The sequence below is a fragment of the Meles meles genome, chromosome 10 (assembly GCF_922984935.1).
Source record: "Meles meles chromosome 10, mMelMel3.1 paternal haplotype, whole genome shotgun sequence".
Taxonomy (NCBI): Eukaryota; Metazoa; Chordata; class Mammalia; order Carnivora; family Mustelidae; genus Meles; species Meles meles.
In genome coordinates this window covers 13,895,150-13,916,469 of record NC_060075.1, presented here as the reverse complement: position 1 = coordinate 13,916,469, position 21,320 = coordinate 13,895,150, and the positions used below count along the sequence as shown (strand labels likewise).

The 21,320-nt window shown below is 46.8% G+C and overlaps 1 protein-coding gene across 3 annotated transcripts in view; it reads right to left on the bottom strand.

The window, feature by feature from the left end:
• DENND2A (DENN domain containing 2A) overlaps positions 1-21,320 on the bottom strand; it is a 102,912-nt gene that overhangs the window by 38,536 nt on the left and 43,056 nt on the right. For all 3 annotated transcript variants that reach the window (XM_046020692.1, XM_046020693.1, XM_046020694.1), the window contains exons 4-9: positions 19,879-20,006; positions 18,091-18,212; positions 7,090-7,290; positions 2,108-2,201; positions 1,552-1,602; positions 252-439 (exon numbers count right to left, since the gene is read on the bottom strand). In XM_046020692.1, coding sequence (XP_045876648.1) covers positions 252-439; positions 1,552-1,602; positions 2,108-2,201; positions 7,090-7,290; positions 18,091-18,212; positions 19,879-20,006 — 784 coding nt within the window. The remainder of the gene's footprint in view (positions 1-251; positions 440-1,551; positions 1,603-2,107; positions 2,202-7,089; positions 7,291-18,090; positions 18,213-19,878; positions 20,007-21,320) is intronic.

Here is a 21,320-nt window from a genome sequence, read left to right as displayed (position 1 = left end):
AGGATGGCATGGCCAGCAGAGTCACAACAGGAAGTGAGTAAGTGTTTTTGTCTGTACTTTGAATTTGAGTCTTTGAATTCCTCACCTCCTGGGACCTCCCAAATTCTCAAGCAGCAGCTTTTTTGATTTGCTATAACCTACTGAGGCTCATGGTCCAAGACTGTAGACACTGAGCGCTCCTCAGACTCCCGCACCTCCCAGATACCGTAAATTCCAACAAGATGGCATGAGGGCTGGGGGCCGCCCTGTACCTTGAGCGGGAACTGCTGGGTGAGCTCTGGCACGTACGCAGCCCCGGCCTGCTTCTTGTGCAGGGACACGACCACAAAATACTCGAACAGCTGCCTCTGCTGGTACTCCATGAGCTCCCGGTCCAGGGATGGGTATCTAGGAGTGTGCTTCAGGCGGGACTTCACATTGACCAGGCGCTGGCTGTGAGCTGGGGACAGAAGGACAGTGAGCGCCTGGGTGTGACTCTTTCCAACATGGAACTGCACAGATCTGTGACAGCTTGTGTGGTTCCCAGCCCAGAGTACCCCTTCCCATTCCCCCAAAGTGTTCCCACATCTAACAAATGAGCAGGAAACTCTTTGTTTGGGGTCCTTGCCAGACATCGGGGAGGAGCAACATAATGGGGTGCAAAAGCCTGGAACACGGGGCTCTGCTCTGCCATGGGTTAGCTGGGTGGACTTGGGGCAGCAGCTTGAGTCATCCTTGTGGCCCTCTGTCAGATGGGGTGGGGATACTGACGCCTCCCCTCACACATTCCCTTCATCTTTCAGTTTGTGAGATGTGACAAAATCCAGACCACAGAGCTTTCAGAATGTCATCATCTGCATGACAGACCCGGCAGAGCCATGACTAACTCGAGAGCTCCCGCCAACTTCCCTTCTGCCGCTGTTCTCTGTGATGGAAAAGGGCTTGCTTCATCCTAGAGGTGGGCCGGGGAGCAGCTGGTGGGGGAGACATGAGTGAAGTAGGGCTGCTGACCGGACGGGTCCCCCTCACCTCACTCAGCAGGTCTGGACTATGGCTCTCTTGGGCTTCCCCCTGCAGTCTGAGAAATTGTGGAAAACTCACTAAAGCCTAGACCAAGGTCACCAAATTTACATCTATAGAGACCAATTACTTCAGTGACTTCATTTGACAGATGAGGAACTAGAGGCCCTGAGATGTTAAGTGATCTCCTCCTGTTCTTTTAGCAGTTTTCACAGGAGTAGGACAAGAGTCCAGGTATCTAGAATCCCAGGCCAGCAGCGCTGTACCTTCCAGGTGTGGAAAACACCTGTAATGGAAAGGCACGGGGAAGGGCTACTGTTTGTAGCCTCCCTGCATCTCTGGACCACAGGCTCAGTGACCTGTGGCCCATGGTGGTCATGCTCAGGACTGACCTGCCCCCATGCACCCTGTGGGTGCCCTTAGACATTCACATCTTGTCCTACGAGCTCGTGCAAGGACGCTCTGTGCCCTCCCTCACATTAAGCAGGAAGGGCCATCTCGGTAGCTCCCCAGGCCCCGGCCTGTGCCCTGCACCACAGTTAGTCTCCTCACCTTTCAGCTTCTCCTCCGTGTCACTGTCAGACTCACTGTTCTCATCTGTCACTAGACAGAAAAACAAACAAACAAACAAAAATGGCAACAGGAAGAAAGTTTTTCCAGTACAGGAAACTTTTTGTATGAAATGACCTATATCCAAGATTTCTACTTCAGAGGGGCTATTTTCTTTCTGTCGATTTACAGGTAATAGACAAAGGATATCTTCGTCCAACTAAATGCAATTTCCAAATTAATGTGGCTCTAGTTCAGATGATACTTATATACAGTAATAAAGCAGATACTGGTTCCTTTTATGTACACGAAGCAAAGAAGACGGCTCCCAGGGTGAGCTCAGAGCTTGCAGCGCTGGACTTGCTTGACAGACGGACAGTGAAACAGGATCGGAGGACGCACCACCAGGCTGAGCTCCTTCCCAGCTCTTCGCTGTTGCAGGGCATCAGGAGGTATTTACAAAGCACCGACTTGGTCTCCTCTTTGGTGAGCCAGCCCAAAACAAAAGGAGCCTCTTTTCACATTGTGGGGGAGCTAGGGCGGTGGTGGGGGGTTCTACCTTTTCCTGAGTTGCTCTCCGTTGACTGGGACAGCCTCTTCACGCGTTTCTTTCCTCTCCGGGCCTCATAAATGGCATTGATTCGCAACACCAGCTGCCAGACACCAGGAGAAGAAAAGCCAGTGTTAGCAGCTTCCTCTCCATGTGCAGCTGGGGTTTCTTTGCTGCTCATTCTCCTCTGGGACCATGGATGGCGAGGGAAAGGAGGAGGGAGGGGCCGTTTCCCACTGGTCCACTGGCATCTTTCAACTATTCTTTTCTACCAGACAGGAACGTGACTTTTGAGAACACTAATGGAGGCTGCCAGCCTCACTGATGTATGGACGGGCGATGTCTAAATATACTAACGCATATAGCGGAGACACGGAGATGATTTCATTGTCTAATCGTGGGATGGCCACTCCCCCTGCGATGCTGTGATGTCTCTGCGGTGTGGGAGCAGGCTTTGCTCCCCCCAGGGGAAAAAAAACCCAACCCAGACAGCAAAAATAAAAACCTCCCAGGCAGGGCCCCTTCTGTCGGAACAGTGCCAAAGACCATCTGAGCCACATCGGGCAGCAAGGGGGCAGGGATTATGGGGGATTTTGAGTTCTAGCGCTTGGGGCTGCAGGGTCGTGCCCGGCAACCAGCAGACCCAGCTCACACCCCTCTTGCAGGGGAGCGCTCATCCACACTCAGGGAGGCCTTTCATGATCTCCCGGGCTGCTCAGCAGACCCCACCACTCAGCGGCACATTTTCCAGGCTGACTAGCAGACCCATCTGGTGACGGAAGCTTTGTGGCACTTCCCACCAGGCTTCACAGCACCGCCTGCAAATTTCAAGAGTGGAAGCTTCCTGGGTTCCACCTGGTTGCGGGAAAGGGAAGTCTACCCATGCACAGTCGAGACAAACCAACTCGGGATTTTAATTAAATTAATTAATTAAAGTTTATTTTCTTTAGTAATCTCTACACCCAACATGAGGCTTCGAAGGCCCAAAGCCATGACTCCGAGATCAAGAACCATACACTCCTCCGAGTGAGCCAGCCAGGTGCCCCCCAACAGGTGATTTTAAAGGGGAGCTGGGTTTGAAAGCTGCCTTGAGGAGTTTTATATTCTTTTTGGCCATGGAAGAACTGGAGAGAGGATGGGCTGTAGTACACTGGGCGATGGGCACACAGGTGGGTGCGGTGGGTTAGCTGCTGCCAATCCCTGTCTCCACCCTCTGCATCTCTGTCCTGCCCGAAGTAGCTCAACAGCTCCTTGCCACAGGCCAGAGCGTTGGACCATCAGTGGAGGAAGATGGCTCACCCTCCAGGTCTCCTTGTGGTGGGCCTGGGCCCCAGCCCTCCAGCTCTGCAGACTAAAACACTGCCCTGCCATATCCTTGGTCACGCACGTACTCTGGATCCTGACAGGTGGCCCAGCCCTGGCCCTGCGAGCTCTCGTTGTGACCTCCTCATCCCCAACCCAGTGTTGGCTTTGCCTTGAATCTGAATGACGTGCCTTCACCACCAAATCCCTGCCATGTGGCTGTTATTTACATTTGATCTTAGGAACCGGCCAGTTCCTTGAGAGCTCATACCACTGAGCTGGCCCTCTTTTCTTTTTACACATGTCCTAACCACTGGAATATTGATGCTAACCCCATTCCCCATGGAAGAAGACAACGCATACATGAGATGCTAGTATTATTCACAACAGCCAGGAAATGAAAACATCCCAATGTCAATCAAGGGATGAATGGGTAAACGCAATGTGGCACGTACACACAGAGGAATATCATTTAGCCTTCAACAGGAAGGGAATTTGGACACACGCTCCAACATAAATGAAACCCGAGGATGTTCTGCTAAGAAAAATAAGCCAGTCATAAAAGGACAAATACTGTATGATTCCATTTATAGAGGTACCTAGAACAGGCACATTCATAGAGACAGAAAGTGGAATGGTGGTTGCCAGAGGCAGGGGGATGGCAGAACGCAGAGTTTCTGTCTAGGGAGATGAGCAGTTCTGGAGATGGATGCTCGCGATGGGCTGTATAACAGTGTAAATGCACTAATGTACTGAACTGTGTGCTTAAAAATGGTTGAAATGGCAGTTTTCATGTTATATTTACTTACCACAATTTAAAAATATATAAATAAACAAAGGAGTTAGTAGGTCAAATTGTGGTTCTTCTGGGAGGAGAATTTTTAAACCCATTCAGCCTCCTCCTCATATTCAATGAACCAGAAAGAACACAGCTACGATATAGATAACATCCTTCTACTTACTAAAATGCGGTGAACACCAGAACATGAGTTCCGCGCGGGTGGGCATCTTGGTGACTTCTGTTTGCTGCTCAATAACAGTCCCTGTATGAGCTGGAACAGCGCCCAGCACATGGTAGATACTCAACAAATATCTGTTGATTGTGAATTTGTTGGATGAATACTAAGCGTCCCCTATGTACGAGGGGTTTTGCTAGAAGCTGGCGGGGGGGTGGTTGGTACTGGTAAAAAGATGTATGGGACATGGCCTCTGTTCTCAGGGAGTTTACAAGCTTAGAGGAAGGACCAAGATGCATTCGTAGCTATCATACAAGACAGTGCCTGAGCGCCAAGTGGGTAGTATAAATGACGTGACAGAGAATGTTCTTCTCACTTTAAATCAGGTCATGGAATAAGTGGAAGCCATATATACGCCACTCAATAGATCTTTGTTCCTTTTTTTTTTTTTTTTAAGATTTTATTCACTTATCAGAGAGACAGAGTGTGTATGCACAAGCAGTCAGAGGCAGAGAGAGAAGCAGGCTCCCTGCTGAGCAAGGAGTGGGATGCGGGACTCGATTCCAAGACGCTGGGATCATGACCTGAGCCGAAGGCGCAGTCCAACTGACTGAGCCATCCACGCGTCCCTCTTTGTTCCTTTTTATTTAAAAAAATTTTCCCCAAGAGAAAAGCTTTAAACATGCTCTCACATAATTGTACTTTAACAGGAATTAAGTTTTGTTTTCTGTACTAGGGGGCGCCAGGATGGCTCAGTAGGTTAAGTGCCAATTCTTTTTTTTCCTTTTTAAAGATTTTATTTATTTTGACAGAGAGAGATTGTGCACAAGCAGGGGGAGTGGCAGAGTGAGAGGGAGAGGGAGAAGGAAGCTCCCCACTGAGCAAGGAGTCCTATGTGGGACTTGATTCCAAGACCCTGGGATCACCACCTGAGCTGAAGGCAGATGCTTAACTGACTGCGCCACCCAGGTGTCCCTACGTGTCGATTCTTGATTTTGGCTCTGGTCATGACCACGGGGTCGGGGGATCCAGCCCCATGTTGGGCTCCACGCTCAGCATGGCGTCTGGTTTAGATTCACCCTCGCTGTGCCCCTCCCCCAACGTGCACTCTCTCAAATAAATAAATAGAATCTTCAAAGAAAAAAAAGAATCACATACTCAAACTTAGAGTTGTGTTAAAGCTCTTTTAACCCAACAGCTAATTCATTTGATTATCCCTGTTTAATTTGCTAAAATGATGGTGAGGCTGGCAGTATGGATGTGAGTAGCCACTTTTAATTATTCCACAACTGTAGGATTTTGACCTAATAGATACCTATAACGATGCCAGAACAAGCAGAAGGGGAGTTAAGGGAGTGGCTAGAGACACCACACTCTGGGGGTGCTGGAGCAGCTACCATGGCAGAGGACAGTGACCTCGCAGGGCAGCCGAGGGGAGGCATGGGAGTGAACCCGTGCTGAAAGAGACTGGAGTCCGAGGGTTAGTGGAGCTCATTCAGCAAACATCAGATAATCAATATGCAACCTGCTCCACACCCTGGGCCCTGGGTAAGACAAGGTCAACCGGAAGAGCATGAAGGGGGAGGAGCCACAGCTCCTGTCCGGGTCCCTTTGTCTGCCCTTCATCAGCAAAACAAAGGAAGATGGCTTCTCTCCTGTTCCAACTATAATTCCCCTCTGACCAGGCTGCAGGTTACAGGTGTCGTAGTGGTAAAATTATGGCTCAAACTACTGACTAACCAAACTGTTAGGAAGAACCAGCTTGCAAATGTCCCATGATTTTCAGGTCAATGCATCACTTTGAGAAATCTGATGAAACCTACAATCTTCCCCTCTTGCCTCCATCCTCTCCATACAAAGTCTTACGCAGTTTTCTGGGTTTCGTGATCCCTAAATCCCATCCCTCCATCCACATACCCTGAAATGAAGAATCCCTATTCTAAAAGTTCCCGTGTGAAGTTGGTACCAAAGTTACCAGTGCGGAGGGACCAGCATGGCAGAGCTGGAATAATGCAAAAGGGAACTGAGTCACTAGCAGACGCATTAGGAACCACATCCCCCTGGGCACGTTTTACCTTTCAGGTTGAAAAGAGCAAGGAAAGATGTACTTTTGACAAGTGTTGCCTCAGAACACAGGCTCCACATGGCACAGCCTCTGCATCCAGTGTTGGGGCAAGTGTGAGTTAGAGCGTGATGACTGGAGCTCTACTTTCTGAGGCCGTGAAGGAGGAGGAAATGGCCTTTTGAGGCCGGGTATTGGAAACATGGTCTGGGATCACGAGTGTAATGAGAGGTGAGGCTGGGACAAGAAAGGCTAAGGGCGGGGCGGCGCCTGGGTGGCACAGTGGGTTAAAGCCTCTGCCTTCGGCTCAGGTCATGATCTCAGGGTCTTGGGATCGAGCCCCGCATCGGGCTCTCTGCTCTGCAGGGAGCCTGCTTCCTCCTCTCTCTCTCTGCCTGCCTCTCTGCCTACTTGTGATCTCTGTCTGTCAAATAAATAAATAAAATCTTAAAAAAAAAAGAATGGCTAAGGGGAAGGCTACAGGACCACAGTTACTATCATGACAAAGGCCCAGAGAGCCCAGCCTTCGGGCTTCACAGTGTCTACCTGGTCCGTGATGAAGCAGGAAGAAGAGGGCCAGTGTTCTGTTCTCTGCCAACACTCCTCTGCAACCTTCCTTTGCAGGGAAGGGAGAGTGCATGTCTGCACACAAAGTTTGTTGCAAGCCTTACCTTGGGTATCTTTTTCTTCTTCCTGCCATTCTGCAGGTCTCCAAGGTTAAAGAAAGTGTCATCAGGGCTGCTGGGAGTGGAGGGGGGGCTGATTTTGGAAGGGGACCCGTATCCATCCCGACTCAGCTTCCTGGTGTCCAGCAGTTTGAAGTTCCTCCTCTCTGAATTTTGCCGGAAAAAAGCCGGTTTGGCCAATGACTGCTAGAAGGGGAAAGGAGAAAAGAAAAGAAGAGTAAATACAAAGGGCCCGGTGGGAGATAGCTGGGGATGCCAGTGATACAGACTATGCGGTGGAGAGGGGAAAGCTGGTCTTTCTTCCCAGGGTTATGCTGAGTTTGTCTCTGATTAAGGATGCAGGTCAATCCAGTCTCTCTCTCTCTCTCTTTTTAAGATCTTATTTATTTATTTATTTATCTGAGAGAGAGAGAGAGAGAGAGAGAGCGCATGATTGAATGAGTATGAATGGAGGGGCAGAGGGAGAGAGAGAAGCAGACTCCCCACTGAGCAGGGAGCGTGATATGGGGCTTGATCCCAGGACCCCGGGATCATAACCTGAACCAAAAGCAGATGCTTAACCAATTGAGCCACCCAGGCACTCCCAATCAAGTCTCTCTTTTTAGGCAAGGGGGAATTCACTGGCTCAATCCCCGATCTGTACAAATCAGGCATTCTGAGAACCAAGACCCACTGTATTGGGAGGGAGATAACCTAAGCCCAGATTTGACCCTGCTGCTGATAAGCTGAGTACCTCTTGTACAAAGAGTTTCAATCCCTAAGGCTCAGTGTCTTAGTGATTGAGATGTGAAATTGAGAAGTGAGAAAGTGCATTTCTAAAAATGAGCCACTTTAAGGTCAAAGGCAAAAAGAAAACTGGTCGAAAAAAAGAAAAGGACAAAAAAGAACAAAGACCTTCCCAAAACCCTGAAACTTATAGAAGTTATTTTTCCTTTTCTTTTTTTTTTTCAAACATTTTATTTATTTGACAGAGAGAGAGATCACAAGTAGGCAGAGAGGCAGGCAGAGAGAGATGAGGAAGCATCTCTGCTCCGCAGAGAGCCCGATGCGGGGCTCGATCCCAGGACCCTGGGATTATGACCTGAGCCGAACGCAGAGGCTTTACCACTGAGCCACCCAGGCGCCCCTCTTTTTTTTTTTTTTAAAGATTTTATTTATTTGACAGACAGAGATCACAAGTAGTCAGAGAGGCAGGCAGAGAGAGAGGTGGAAGCAGGCTCCCCATCGAGCAGAAAGCCTGATGCGGGGCTGGATCCCAGGATCCTGAGATCATGACTTGAGCTGAAGGCATAGGCTTAACCCACTGAGCCACCCAGACGCCCCTAGAAGTTATTCTTCTAAAACATACTACAAATTTATGAAAAGACAAACAGGTAAACAAAACAGGAATGGAAAATTTATAGAAAAGGAAATACAATGATGCTTTGATATAAGATTCTTAGCATCACTCATAAGAGAAAATTAAAACTCCATCAAAGAGACATTTTTCACTCTAAGATTAGCAAAGATAAATTTGAGAATTCACTAGAACAGTGAAAGTGAGGGAAACAGTCCCTTCCACACCTACATACAATGTTGGTGGGACTGGAAATTGGTACAGTTCTATGGAGCGCAATGGAGCAGTGTCAACAAATGACAAACGCAGATACCTTTTCAAAACCTAGCAGTTCCACCTGCAGGAATGGCCCTACTGATGCATACTTGTGCAAAGTTACATTGTATGAGGCAAGCTATATTGTCTACTGTGAAATGGTTTATAAACACAAAATACTGGAAACAACCTAAATGTCCATCAGCAGAAGCTGGTCAAATAAATTATGATACAGTGGAGTACAACGCAGGTATAAAAAATATTAATGTACTGATATAGAAGGTTCCCTCAGATGCATATTGTTAAGCATAAAAAGCAAGGGATAGGGCATCTGGGTGGCTCAGTGGGTTAGGCCTCTGCCTTCCGCTCCAGGTCCTGGGATCGAGCCCCGCATAGTGTTTTCTGCTCAGCAGGGAGCCTGCTTCCCCCTCCCCCTCTGCCTGCCTCTCTCCCTACTTGTTGTGATGTCTCTCTCTCTCTGTCAAATAAATTTTTTAAAAATGTTAAAAAAAAAAGCAAGGGGTAGAACTGTTGGTATAACATTTTGATATCTGTGCGTTCTAAGGAGCTATTCTGCTGGTGTATGCATGGACTAGCTCTGAAGGATACATAAGAAACTAACAGTGGTTGTTCTGGGGGAGAGAAATGGAGGGTCAGGCGCAAGAGGAAGATTTGTCACTATATACTTTTCATATTCTTAAATTTTGAACCATACGAATATGTTAACATGGAAATAAATAACAGTAAGATAAAATTTAAAAACTACTTGGACTACCCGTTTCCTAAAGGTACTTTCAGGACACACACTGTATGATACTATAATTGTAACTGCAAAGTGTCATTTTTTTTTAAAGATTTTATTTATTTATTTGAGAGAGAGACACAGAGAGAGAGGGAACACAAGCAGGGGGAGTGGGAGAGGGAGAAGCAGGCTTTCCCCTAAGCAGGGAGCCCGATGCAGGGCTCAATCCCAGGACCCGGGATCATGACCCAAGGCAGACGCTTAATGACTGAGCTACCCTGGCATCCCAAAGTGTCTTTTTAAAAATGAATTAATGAATTAGGTGATGAAAATATATATAAAGCACCTAGCAAAATACCTGATATGCAACAGGCAGTGAATATGTTTTTCTTATGTAACATGGACATTTTTTCAAACCTTAATATGCTAACTGCTTTTTTCTTTAGTATGTTATTTTTTAAAATATTTATTTATTTATTTATTTATTTGAGAGAAAGAGAGAGAAAGCACAAGCAGGGTGAGGGGCAAAGGGAGAGGGAGAAGCAGGCTCCCCAAGAGGGAGCCTGATGCAGGGCTCAATCATGACCTGACCTGAAGGCAGACGTTTAACTGACTGAGCCACCCAGGTACCCCTCTTTAGTATATTATTTATGTTCCTTGCCTATTTATCTTTCGGGAACCCAGTGTTTTTCTTATTAATTTGAATGAGCTCTTTATTTAGAACAGATATGAAATATTTGTCAGTTTTACTGCAAGTGTGTTTTTCCCATGGGTTTTTTTTTTGATCATATAAAATTTTTATATATGAAAATCTGTTTATCTTTTCTGTGCAACTGATTTAATCTTGCCTCTCTAGAAAATCTGTATCTTTTTAGAAGTTTAATACATACTTAATTCCATTCTCTTTTAGATTTTCTTAGTCTACTTTGAACATATTTTATTCATTAATCCATCAGTAATTTATTTTGTTGTATGTTAGTCTAAACTGATTTTACTACAAGCTAAGTTATGCCTATTCCATTTAATAAATGAGTCTTGTCTTTCGCTATCAGTTTACAAGGCCACATTCACTGTATCTTAAATTCATAGAATAGTCTTATTCTGTTCCATTGATTTCTCAATTCTTGTATATTTCTGAATAGTATATAACACAAACTCCAGAACCCTTTCTAAAGATTTCTGGGAATAAAGACTCCTAGCTTTCCTAAGTGGCCTGCTCTGATGTTTGAATCATGAGTCTACAGGGTACAATCAATTGCTTAGTACCACAAGCCCTGAGTAGAAAAAGCCAGTATGGTTTACTCACTGTGGGCATCTTAATAATTACACCAGCACAAAAAGAAGGAAGAATGACAACCTTTCTTACAGACCAAATTCCATCTACAGTGAAATCCAAGCAAATGGCCCCATTTCTTTCACTGCATTAGAATTGCCTATCAAATTAGTCGGCAAAAAGCAGGTATCTGTTTTCAGTAGACTTTTAAGTTGTGAGTGTTTGTTCAAAGATCTGACCTATGAAAAGGTCTGAGAAGAAAGCAAACAAAGATATCAAAACATGGCACCCAGCTCTGTAAAGAGTGTTCAGAGACCTGTCTGGGAGCTGGGGTTGTGTGGGCTGCATCCCCCCGCGGTGACACTGCCAGGGAATGGGGCTCTGGTGTGTCCCCCAGAGCACCCAGAATCAGCCTCCAAATGTCCAGGGAGCTTTCGTGAGGGGTGGAATTTCAGTTGCTACTTAACTGATAACAGAGGACCTACAGGGCTCTGGGGTAGAGCATTCTCAAGTAGCACAATCTGAGAAGAGGCATAGAAGTGATGAAATGCAAATTAGCCCAGAGGGATGCCTGGATGGCTCAGCTGGTTAAGAGTCTGCTTTCAGCTTGGGTCCTGAGCCCAGGTTCCTGGGATCGAGTCTCGCATTGCGTTCCTTACTCAGCGGGGGAGCCTGCTTCTCCTTCTGCCTGCTGTTCCCCACCCCCCACCCCGCTTGTGCTCTCTCTTTGACAAATAAATAAATAAAATCTTAAAAGAAAAAAAAGTTAGACCAGAGAGGGTCCTCATGGCTCGGAGCGAGTGCGTCGAAACAGATGGAAGAGATCATACAGCAATGATGACATCGAATTGCCTGTGGAAGGCCTTTGAAAACGAGGGTGTGAATCTTAGTCCTTAGCAGGGGGCAGCAAGTTTTTTCTTAAAGGCCAGACAGTAAATATTTTCGGCTTTGTCACAACTACTCAACTCCGCCGTTGCAGTGCAAAAGCAGCCATACACAATATGTATGAGAACGAGTGTGGCCATGTTCCAGGAAAACTTGATTTACTAAACCAGTCACCCAGCAGTAGTTTGCCAAACCTGAATTATAGTATTAAAAGGAAAGACACTGCAGGACCCTAGGGATGACTATGTCAGGCTGTGGCCCAGAGAAGATTCCAGCTTTTGATCAGAAAGCCTCACACTAGGACGCCTGGGTGGCTCAGTTGGTTAAGCAGCTGCCTTCCGCTCAGGTCTGGGATCGAGTCCCACATCGGGCTCCTTGCTCAGCGGGGAGCCTGCTTCTCCCTATGACTCTGCCTGCCACTCTGTCCGCCTGTGATCCCTCTCTCCCTCTCTCTCTCTCTCTCTCTCTCTGACTAATAAAAAATAAAATCTTTAAAAAAAAAAAAAGCCTCACACCAACATGTCTTGGTGATAATATGCTCATTCCATTGTGTCTCTCTGGAACAGCCTCTAGGAAGGGGTCTAACTCTGTTGCAGAGGCCCACAGAGTTTCCCTAATCTCATAAATACTGGATTCACAACGGACCCAGCAAAAGATCTGTGGTGTCCAAGACAAGAACTCTGTTGAAACTTCATGAGTTATTTTGGGGAACCAAGTGTGATGGGCCCTGGCCAGGGGCCTTCCTAGTGGGGAGGAGAGGGAAACTGCGCGTCTCCCTAGAGGGAGCTGACCTGAACTTGAGCCAGGGTTCTCTTTGGAGAATGGTGGCTTAACTCCTTCCTTTCCTCCACTGTCCCTGTCTTACAACCTCAGGAGACAGTGATGTAAAGAGACGAAGAGTCCTTGATACAAAATATCTCATCTCTTCCCCTACCTAATCCTACCTCATTCCTAAAGGCCTCCTCCAAGTAGCCAGATGTCATTCTCACAAGTATACATATTTGTTCATATATGCCCACAGGTGCACATATTTCCATATACACACATAGAAATACACAGGAAGGCATACACACATATTTCAACAACTGACACATTATACTAATGTAAAGAAAGACATTACATTTAAAAGACAGGATACCATGCAGGCAATAAAGATTATTTTAAAAAAGAAATTAATGAAGTGGGGCGCCTGGGTGGCTCAGTGGGTTAAAGCCTCTGCCTTCGGCTCTGGTCATGATCCCGGAGTCCTGGGAGCAAGCCCCACATGGGGCTCTCTGCTTAGTGGGGAGCATGCTTCCCCCTCTCTATCTGTCTGCCTCTCTGACTACTTGTGATCTCTCTGTCAAAATAAAAAAATCTTAAAAAAAAAAAGAAATTAATGATGTGGGGAAATATTCAGGATAAATATAAAAGACCAGCAAAAATATAAAAGTATGTATACATCATCCCAAGTCTTTTTTATGTACACACACACACACACACACGTGCACACTAACAATCTATTACAGAAAAAATAAATATTCTTAATTTTGGATGAGTTTTATATTCCTCATTATCCTTTTCAGTATTAAAAAAAAAACTTTTTAAAAAAGATTTTGTTTATTTCAGACAATGAGAGTGAGCACAAGAGAGGGGGTGTCAGAGGAAGAAGCAGACTCCCCACTGAGCAGAGAGTCAGACATGGGGCCAGATCCCCGGGACTCCAAGATTATGACCTGAGCTGAAGACAGACGACTGAGCCACTCAGGCGCCCCTTAAAAAACTTTTGTGATGAGAATGCTGTGATGAGATGAAATAAGGTTGTTTTTAAAAAGAACACATACTGAAAAGCCTAATTCTCTATATTTACCAAACATATATAAATAGTACTTATGTTGCAGGCACTAGACTAAGTGGTTTACAAGTGTGAACTCGTTTTTAAGATTTTATTTATTTATTTGACAGAGAAAGACACAGCGAGAGAGGGAACAAGCAGGGGGAGCAAGAGAGAGAGAAGTAGGCTCCCTGCAGGGAGCCTGATGTGGGACTGCATCCCAGGAACCTGGGATCATGACCTGAGCCGAAGGCAGATGCTTCACCGACTCAGGTTGAGTCTTCACCACTCAGGTGCCTCTACAAGTATGAATTTGATTAATCTTCTTAAGACCCCTAAGAGGAAAGTACTATAATTGTTCTTTTTTTTTTTTTTTTTTAAGATTTTACATATTTATCTATCAGAGAGAGAGCACAAACGGGTGGGGAGCGCCAGAGGCAGAGGTAGAAGCAGACTTCCCATTGAGCAGGGAGCCCAATGCGGGGGTGGATGCCAGGAACCTGAGATCATGACCCAAGCCAAAGGCAGCTGCTTAACCAACTAAGCCATCCAGGCATCCCTAATTGTTCCTATTTTTATCAATGACAAAGCTGACACGTGTAGATGAGAACATTTGCCCAAAGTCACACAACTAGCAAGTGGTCTAGGCAAGTTTTGAATGTAGGCAGTCAGACTCTAGAACTCACACGCTTGACCAGATACTGCCTCTCTATAGTTATGGTTAAGTGATGTACAGTTTTTGGTGGGAGATGGTGTGGGTGGACTCTCCAGGCAACCAGAGAATGCTAGTTAATGGTACATTTTGTTTCCTAACGTCTTACATGCCAGTGCATAAGAAAAAAAAAAATGCCTTGGGCACCTGGGTGGCTCAGTCGGTTAAGTGTCCAACTCTTGATCTCAGCTCAGGTCTTGATCTCAGGGCCGTGAGTTCAAGCCCCAGGCTGGGCTCCACACTGGGCGTGGAACCTGCTTAAGAAAAAATGGTGCTAGCCTAGATTTCCTTTATTATAAAAATTAGTTCCTAACACATTTAGTGTGCTATTCTAAGTGCGGGAATGGTGGGTAACACATCGCAGGAAAAGAAAATGGCTTGATCTCAGGAGCTTGCCTTGTGCGTTGATAACCATTAGCATCTGCCCTCAACTGCACAATTGCTCCTGTCTGTCCAGCTGACCCTGACCTCTGGACTGGGACTGGGCACGATCTCATTAAATGAAAATCCTAAAAGCTGTCATAGGCTCTTCAGAGGCTGATCGAGGAGGGGCCGCAGAGGGATAGCTTCTGCCAATTCTAAGGTCCCAGATGCAGCCCAGATGCAGCAGATGCTCCATGAATATTTGATGAGCTAAACGGAAGAAGTGGTGAAGTCTGCAGCTGTCCCCCACAATGGGGGCACCAACCGGACACCCAGATGTGGGAGAGCAGAGGAATGAGCATGGACGCTGAGTCCTGCTGATGACTTGTGAAGGGCTAGAAGCAGCCTTCGTGTATCAGTGGCAATCCAACATGCTTCCTGGGCACCCAGACTGTCCTTCTGCAGGACAGCTGATTCTGGACCTCAAGTTCTTGCTGACGTGATTACCTACTGTGTTTAGCTGTTCTGGTGACAGAGGACCGGGGTTTGCTCTAGCCTGGCAGGAAGGGGAAGAAAAGGGCTGTTGGGTCCTTATTCTCTGGCATTAGGGAGGAGCACCCGGCTCGGACTGCACAGCCGCTGTGGGCAGACGTTGCTCATTGTTCCAAGAGGTGAGAAGTGCCTTCCCAGCACGAGAGGAGGGCAGGGGAGAGCCAGGTGGGACACGAAGGGGCAGACTGAGTTGTGACCCCCTTCCTCTGTCAAGCCAAGCTTATCCACTATGGGAAATGAAGGGCTTCCTGAATGTTGAAGGCATCTATCGCTAATGAAAATACATTTCAGAGGCAAGTAGGAACTGTCTGCTAATGATCTGTTGGGCTGGACTCTTCCATGAGAACATTTTTCCACAGGAGGAGCAAAACTGCAGTTAACTAGCTTTCACAAGAATGACAGGAATTGGTTTGGTTAGGTGAGATCCACCCTTTATGATGGATTCTACCTTCAACTCTCTTCAGGAGGACTGGTGGCAGAAAAACTCCCTGAGTGACCACTGAACACAAAAGCCATGATTTCTGTGCAGACCCCCCACTTGCTAGCAAATGCTGACCTCCCCTGGGGCCCAGAGAGGAACATGGCTTCCCTTCTTGGGCGGAAATAGATCTTTGCAATGGGATTGAAACTGATACTTGCAGCCTAGATTTGGCCTTCCTTTACTTAATTTCTTGAACAACTACACATTGTATAACAACTATTTATAGGGGACACAAACATATTACTGAGGAACTTGAGGAATTTATAACATAGCTGGGGAGATTTTTTTTTAAGATTTTATTTATTTATTTGATAGAGAGAAAGCACGAGTAGGCAGAATGGCAGGCAGAGGGAGAGGGAGAAGCAGGCTCTCCACAGAGCAGGGAGCCGGATGCGGGCCTCGATCCCAGGACCCTGGGATAATGACCCAAGCCAAAGGCAGACACTTAACCCACTGAACCACCCAGGCACCCCGGGGAGATGTTTTTAAGAAACATTACACAACTTAAATCATATTTCAAATCATCAAAGAGGTATCATAATGCAGTACACACAATCTGGTATAAAATGAACACTTTAGCCCACTGAGTAAGAGGGGAAGAAGTTCTAGGGACTGGAATGACCTAGAAGTTTCTTGAAGGAAGCATGATTGATCTGGGCCTTACAGGATGGGGAGAGAAAGGCAAGAACCAAGGGCAGACATAGAAATGACCTAGCACAGTGGTGGGCAAAATACAATGCGTGGGCCATATCAGGCCCTCCATCCGCTTCTACATAGGCCATGACTTAAGAATGATTCTTGCATTTCTTTTTTAAGATCTTATTTATTTATTTGACAGAGAGAGAGATCACAAGTAGGCAGAGAGGCAGGCAGAGAGAGAGGGGGGAAGCAGGCTCCCTGCTGAGCAGAGAGCCTGATGGGGGGCTCGATCCTAGGACCCCGAAATCATGACCTGAGCTGAAGGCAGAGGCCTAACCCGCTGAGCCACCCAGGCACCCCAGTTCTTACATTTTTAAATGGTTGGTGGGGTGCCTGGGTGGCTCAGTTGATTAAGCCTTTGGCTCAGGACATGATCTCAGGGTACTGGGATCGAGTCCCGTGTCGAGCTCCTTGCTCAGTGTGGAGTTTGCTTGTCCCTCTCCCTTTATCCCTCCCCCCAGCTCATACTCTCTCTTTCTCTCTTAAATAAATAAACAGAAATCTTTAAAACATTTATTTTTATTTTTTTTATTTTTATTTTTTTAAAGATTTATTTATTTGACAGACAGAGATCACAAGCAGGCAGAGAGGTAGGCAGAGAGAGAGGATGAAGCAGGCCTCCTGCTGAGCAGAGAGCCTGACGCGGGGCTCGATCCCAGGACCCTGGGATCATGACCTGAGCCAAAGGCAAAGGCTTTAATCCACTGAGCCACCCACGCACCTCTCTTTAAAACATTTTTAAATGATTGGAAAATAAGTAAGATTTCATGATGTGAAAATTACATAAAATTCAAATTTTGGTGTCTATAAAGTTTTGTTTTTGTTTTTTAAAGATTTTATTTATTTATTTGACAGATAGAGATCACAAGTAGGCAGAGAGGCAGGTAGAGAGAGAGAGAGGGGAAGCAGGCTCCCCGCTGAGCAGAGAGCCTGATGAGGGGCTCGATTCTAGGACCCTGAGATCATGACCTGAGCCAAAGGCAGAGGCTTAACCCACTGAGCCACCCAGGCGCCCCATAAAGTTTTTTTTTATACACAGCACATTCTTTTGTTTGGATACTGTCTACTGCTGCTTCGCACTACAATGGCAACACTGGGTAGTTACAACAGAGAGTCTATATTTACTTTCTGGTCCTTTGGGGGAAAGGTTTTGCAAGTCCTGGGCCTCTAATATCAGAGGAGCAATTAATGGGCTCTTGCTGGAGGGAAGCTTTTGTATGTAGGAAATGTAGGAAATTAGGTAGTAACGGGTACCCAAGGTACCTTCAATTATGAAGGATTATTTAATGTCAAGCTAAGGAATATGAATTCAATCCTGTAGGCAATGCGTTATATAGAATGGAGTTTTATTATCTATATGTACATGGTACAAAATTCCAAAGGCTCAAAAGGATATTCTGTAAAAAATGTCAGTTTCTACCTTGACCTCCAGGTATTCACCCAGACAGCTCCACAGATACCCCCACTTGCTCATTCTGGGGTTTCTGTAGAGATAATCTTCTCTATACATAAACATGCATGTATATTTTTCTATTTAAAACCCCACAAATGGTAGCATGCTACAAAAGTACTGTTTCTGCACCAGAAACTTTGTTTTAGGTCAGGACAATCTTTACAGTTGTATAATATGGGTGTACTGTCATATTTACTCAGTTTGACCCAGAAGCTACAATACTATTCTAGGATGCTTGGTTGAGCAGAGGGGTTCCAGAAAAACTAGAGGCAGAAGAGCAGGCAGGTGGCCAATACACACATCCAGGAGCCCAGCAATGAGGGTGGCCTGTCATTCCAGCATAAACCGGAATTCCAGGCAGCTCAGGGCCATCATGCTGGGGGGGACCCCTCTCCCCGCACTGCTCCCCTGGAGACTCATACCTTGGAGGATGTGTCAGGAATGGAAGAAGTGGGAGAAGCAGGAAAGGTCAAGACGCATTTCTTTCCCAGGCAGCGACCATGTAACTCAACGTCCTCATAAGGGTTTTCCTTCATTGGCGGATCTGTGGTCAAAGGCAACAAATCAGGAACTGGGAACATCAAGTAAGTTTGCCTTATCGGGTTATCTACCCAACACCTTGGCCTCTCCTTGTCGGGATGTCTGATATCTGAATCAGACAGATTCAGATTCAGAATGATACCATTCATGCCCTTCCTCCTGTACCCTGATTTTCACTGGGGTAACTTTCCACGTCCTCAGTCTTAGGTGTACAGAGTTAACTCCATTCTGAGCTGCAGAGCTTTAGCCAATCGGAGTATCGCCAGTCCCTGCCTCAGTGTCCGGGTCAGGGAAGGGCTCATATCCCAAGCTTACGCCAATCAGTGCACAGATTCCTGGGCTATGAAGGTGAACAAGGGACCTAAACTGGTCTTGTGAGAGTCAGAGTGAACCTCGGGTGTTTCTTGGGTGCAGCACAAGGATTCTTCTTTCCCAGCTGGAAGGTACGGATTCTCCAGAGCTGATGGCAGCCGTCATGGGGATGATGGGAAAGCTGCTGAGCATGGCGCTAACCCGAGAGATAGGAAACAAGGGAGAACAGGCCAGTTCGGGTCACATGAGCCAACAAACGCCCTTGTTACTTCAGTGGGGTCTTCTGTTCTCTGTAACTGAAACCTGCCCTGTCGGTACACACTGAAGATCAGATCTCATACCACTTTGGATCTGGGAAGCCTACGGCTTTGGCAGCAACCCATCTCCACAACTTGGACACCAGAATTCAGATTGTCCATGGTGAAATTCACAGCTCGGCTAAACACACACGCCTGTCTTCTAGTCTCCTGTTTTCTCCCACCACGGAGTCTTCTCTTCTCTTCTGGTACTGGTGAGTGTAGGCACACATGGGTGTGTGTATCTGCTCTACCTGCCCCTTGCCTGTGGCCACATGTGGGTTTCTCCTTCTTACCAGCTCCTTTCTTCCGGGACTACCCACCTCAGCTGACAAGCAGACAGTGGGCCAGCAGACAGTGCCCCGCCCCCCCTCACCCACCTCAGTCCAACTGTGATGTTCCCTGCAGAGTAGTTAACTAATTCAAATGCAAACAAACTCTGAATCCGAGCTCCACTTGAGAATTTAAAAGAATTAAGGCCAACTTCAGATATATTTTTAATAACAGACATTCATTTTAGTCTGAATTTTGATGCCCTGTTACTGCCACACTCCTATAGATTCAAGGAGAGGGTGGTGGCCCGAGTTTGCCTTCATTCCGTAGTCCCCACACTTCACTGAGCATCTGTGACACAGGAACTTTGCATCCCATTTTCTCCCACCCCCACCCGACCAGGCAGCTGTCATCATCTTTACTATACAGACCAGAGAACTGAAGTTCAGGGGAGTTAAGGCCCCAGCTAAGCGGCATGCAGCTAACACAGCAAAGCCAAGAGTCAGTCACCACCACTGAGTCTCCAGCGTGTCCTGCTGCACCCTGCTGCCTCCGTGGCGGTTCCTGAGCAGACTTTCCATGCCCCTTCCAGCCCCCGTGTTCTCACACGTCCCTCGAAGGTCCCTCTCCCTCACCCCTCCCAGCTCGCTCATTCATCTGAGTACAGGTATTTCTTCGAGACTCTGTGTATGTGCCTGTGTACGTGTGTGTGTGTTTTAAGCACTCAGCATTTCCTCTCTCCCCTTTCTCACAAACTCATCCCTATGCACAGGCACGTGAGCCTCTTACCTAGAATGTCTTCGTAGACGTTCTCCTCGGATAAAGTGCGTGTGAGCCCCAACTTGGTCTGTGCATACCAGTCCACCCTGCTGTTCTCAGAGGAGGACTGCAGTAAGTCTTCAAACTCATAGGACTTTCTGGTTTATACAAGATGGGAGAAAAGCAAACAAGAACTCGAATCAAATTGGGCTGGTCCAGAGGTTATACACCAAACAATTTTCTTCCTGCAAACATTTCTATTACTGAAATCAACTCTGTTTGTTGCAAGAAGGTATGAAAATCCTTAAATAAGAAGTGTGGCTTTTATGTGAAAGAATGTTTACGCTGTTATGCTGTGTAAAGGTAGCAAAGTGTATGTGTGTATACATATATATACACATACATACGTGTGTGTGTGTGTGTATATATATACATACATACAGTCCCAACTTTGGAAGCAATCATATACACAGAAAAGAAGAAGAAGGGAAGGAAGTGAAATGGCGTATAGCTACTATCTCGGGAATGACGAATGGCTCGTGGCTTCTCTTCACTTTCACTTTACTGGACATTTTATGATTTTTTTTTTTTTAAGATTTTATTTATTTATCTGACAGACAGAGATCACAAGCAGACAGAGAGGCAGGCAGAGAGAGAAGGAAACAGGCTCCCCGCCGAGCAGAGAGCCCGACGCGGGGCTCGATCCCAGGACCCTAAGATCATGACCCAAGCCGAAGGCAGAGGCCCAACCCACTGAGCCACCCAGGCGCCCCTACTGGACTTTTTAAATACTCTGCAATGTTTACAGAGCACACACTCATGATCCGAAAGGAGCAGCGAAGGCCAGTTCAGAGTGGACCAGAGGCCTGGGTACCTCCCTACTTCTCTCACTGAGTGGATATTATCTGAACGAAGCTCAGAGGCCAGCTGAGACACCTCCCCTCCCCACCTGCCCCTCAGAGATCGGTGCAAGCGTGGCTGCTTCTCTGTCTATGGCCCGGCTTGCTCTCTGCTATCACCCTCACCTGTATCCACAGGGGCTGTCCCTGTCCTAATGCGAAGTCCAGCCCCTTCTCCCGCCCCGCCCCCCCAGCCGCTCACCTTGAGTTTCTTTGATTTCTGAAGCTTCACTGAACATTTGGGAGGCCACGACATAGACCATAGGAAGAAATACACAGGACCTCGACCACCTCACCGGTTCAGTCCATCTCCTCTTTCTTCTCCTCTCTCCCTAACCTTCTCCAAAGTAACCCACAACCTCCCCCCGTCCCACCCCCAGCCCCCCAGATGGAGCAGAACCACGCTGCCCACTCAGGCTCGGGAGTCCATCTCCAGCAGACTTGTCAAGAATTTGTGTTGAACACACTCGCCTTCCCTGAACAGGAAGAAGACAGACATTCGCCAGAGCACGCACAAATAAACAGAAGAGTACACTGTGTTAAGCTCAGTGACAGAAAGGCACAGTGAGACTG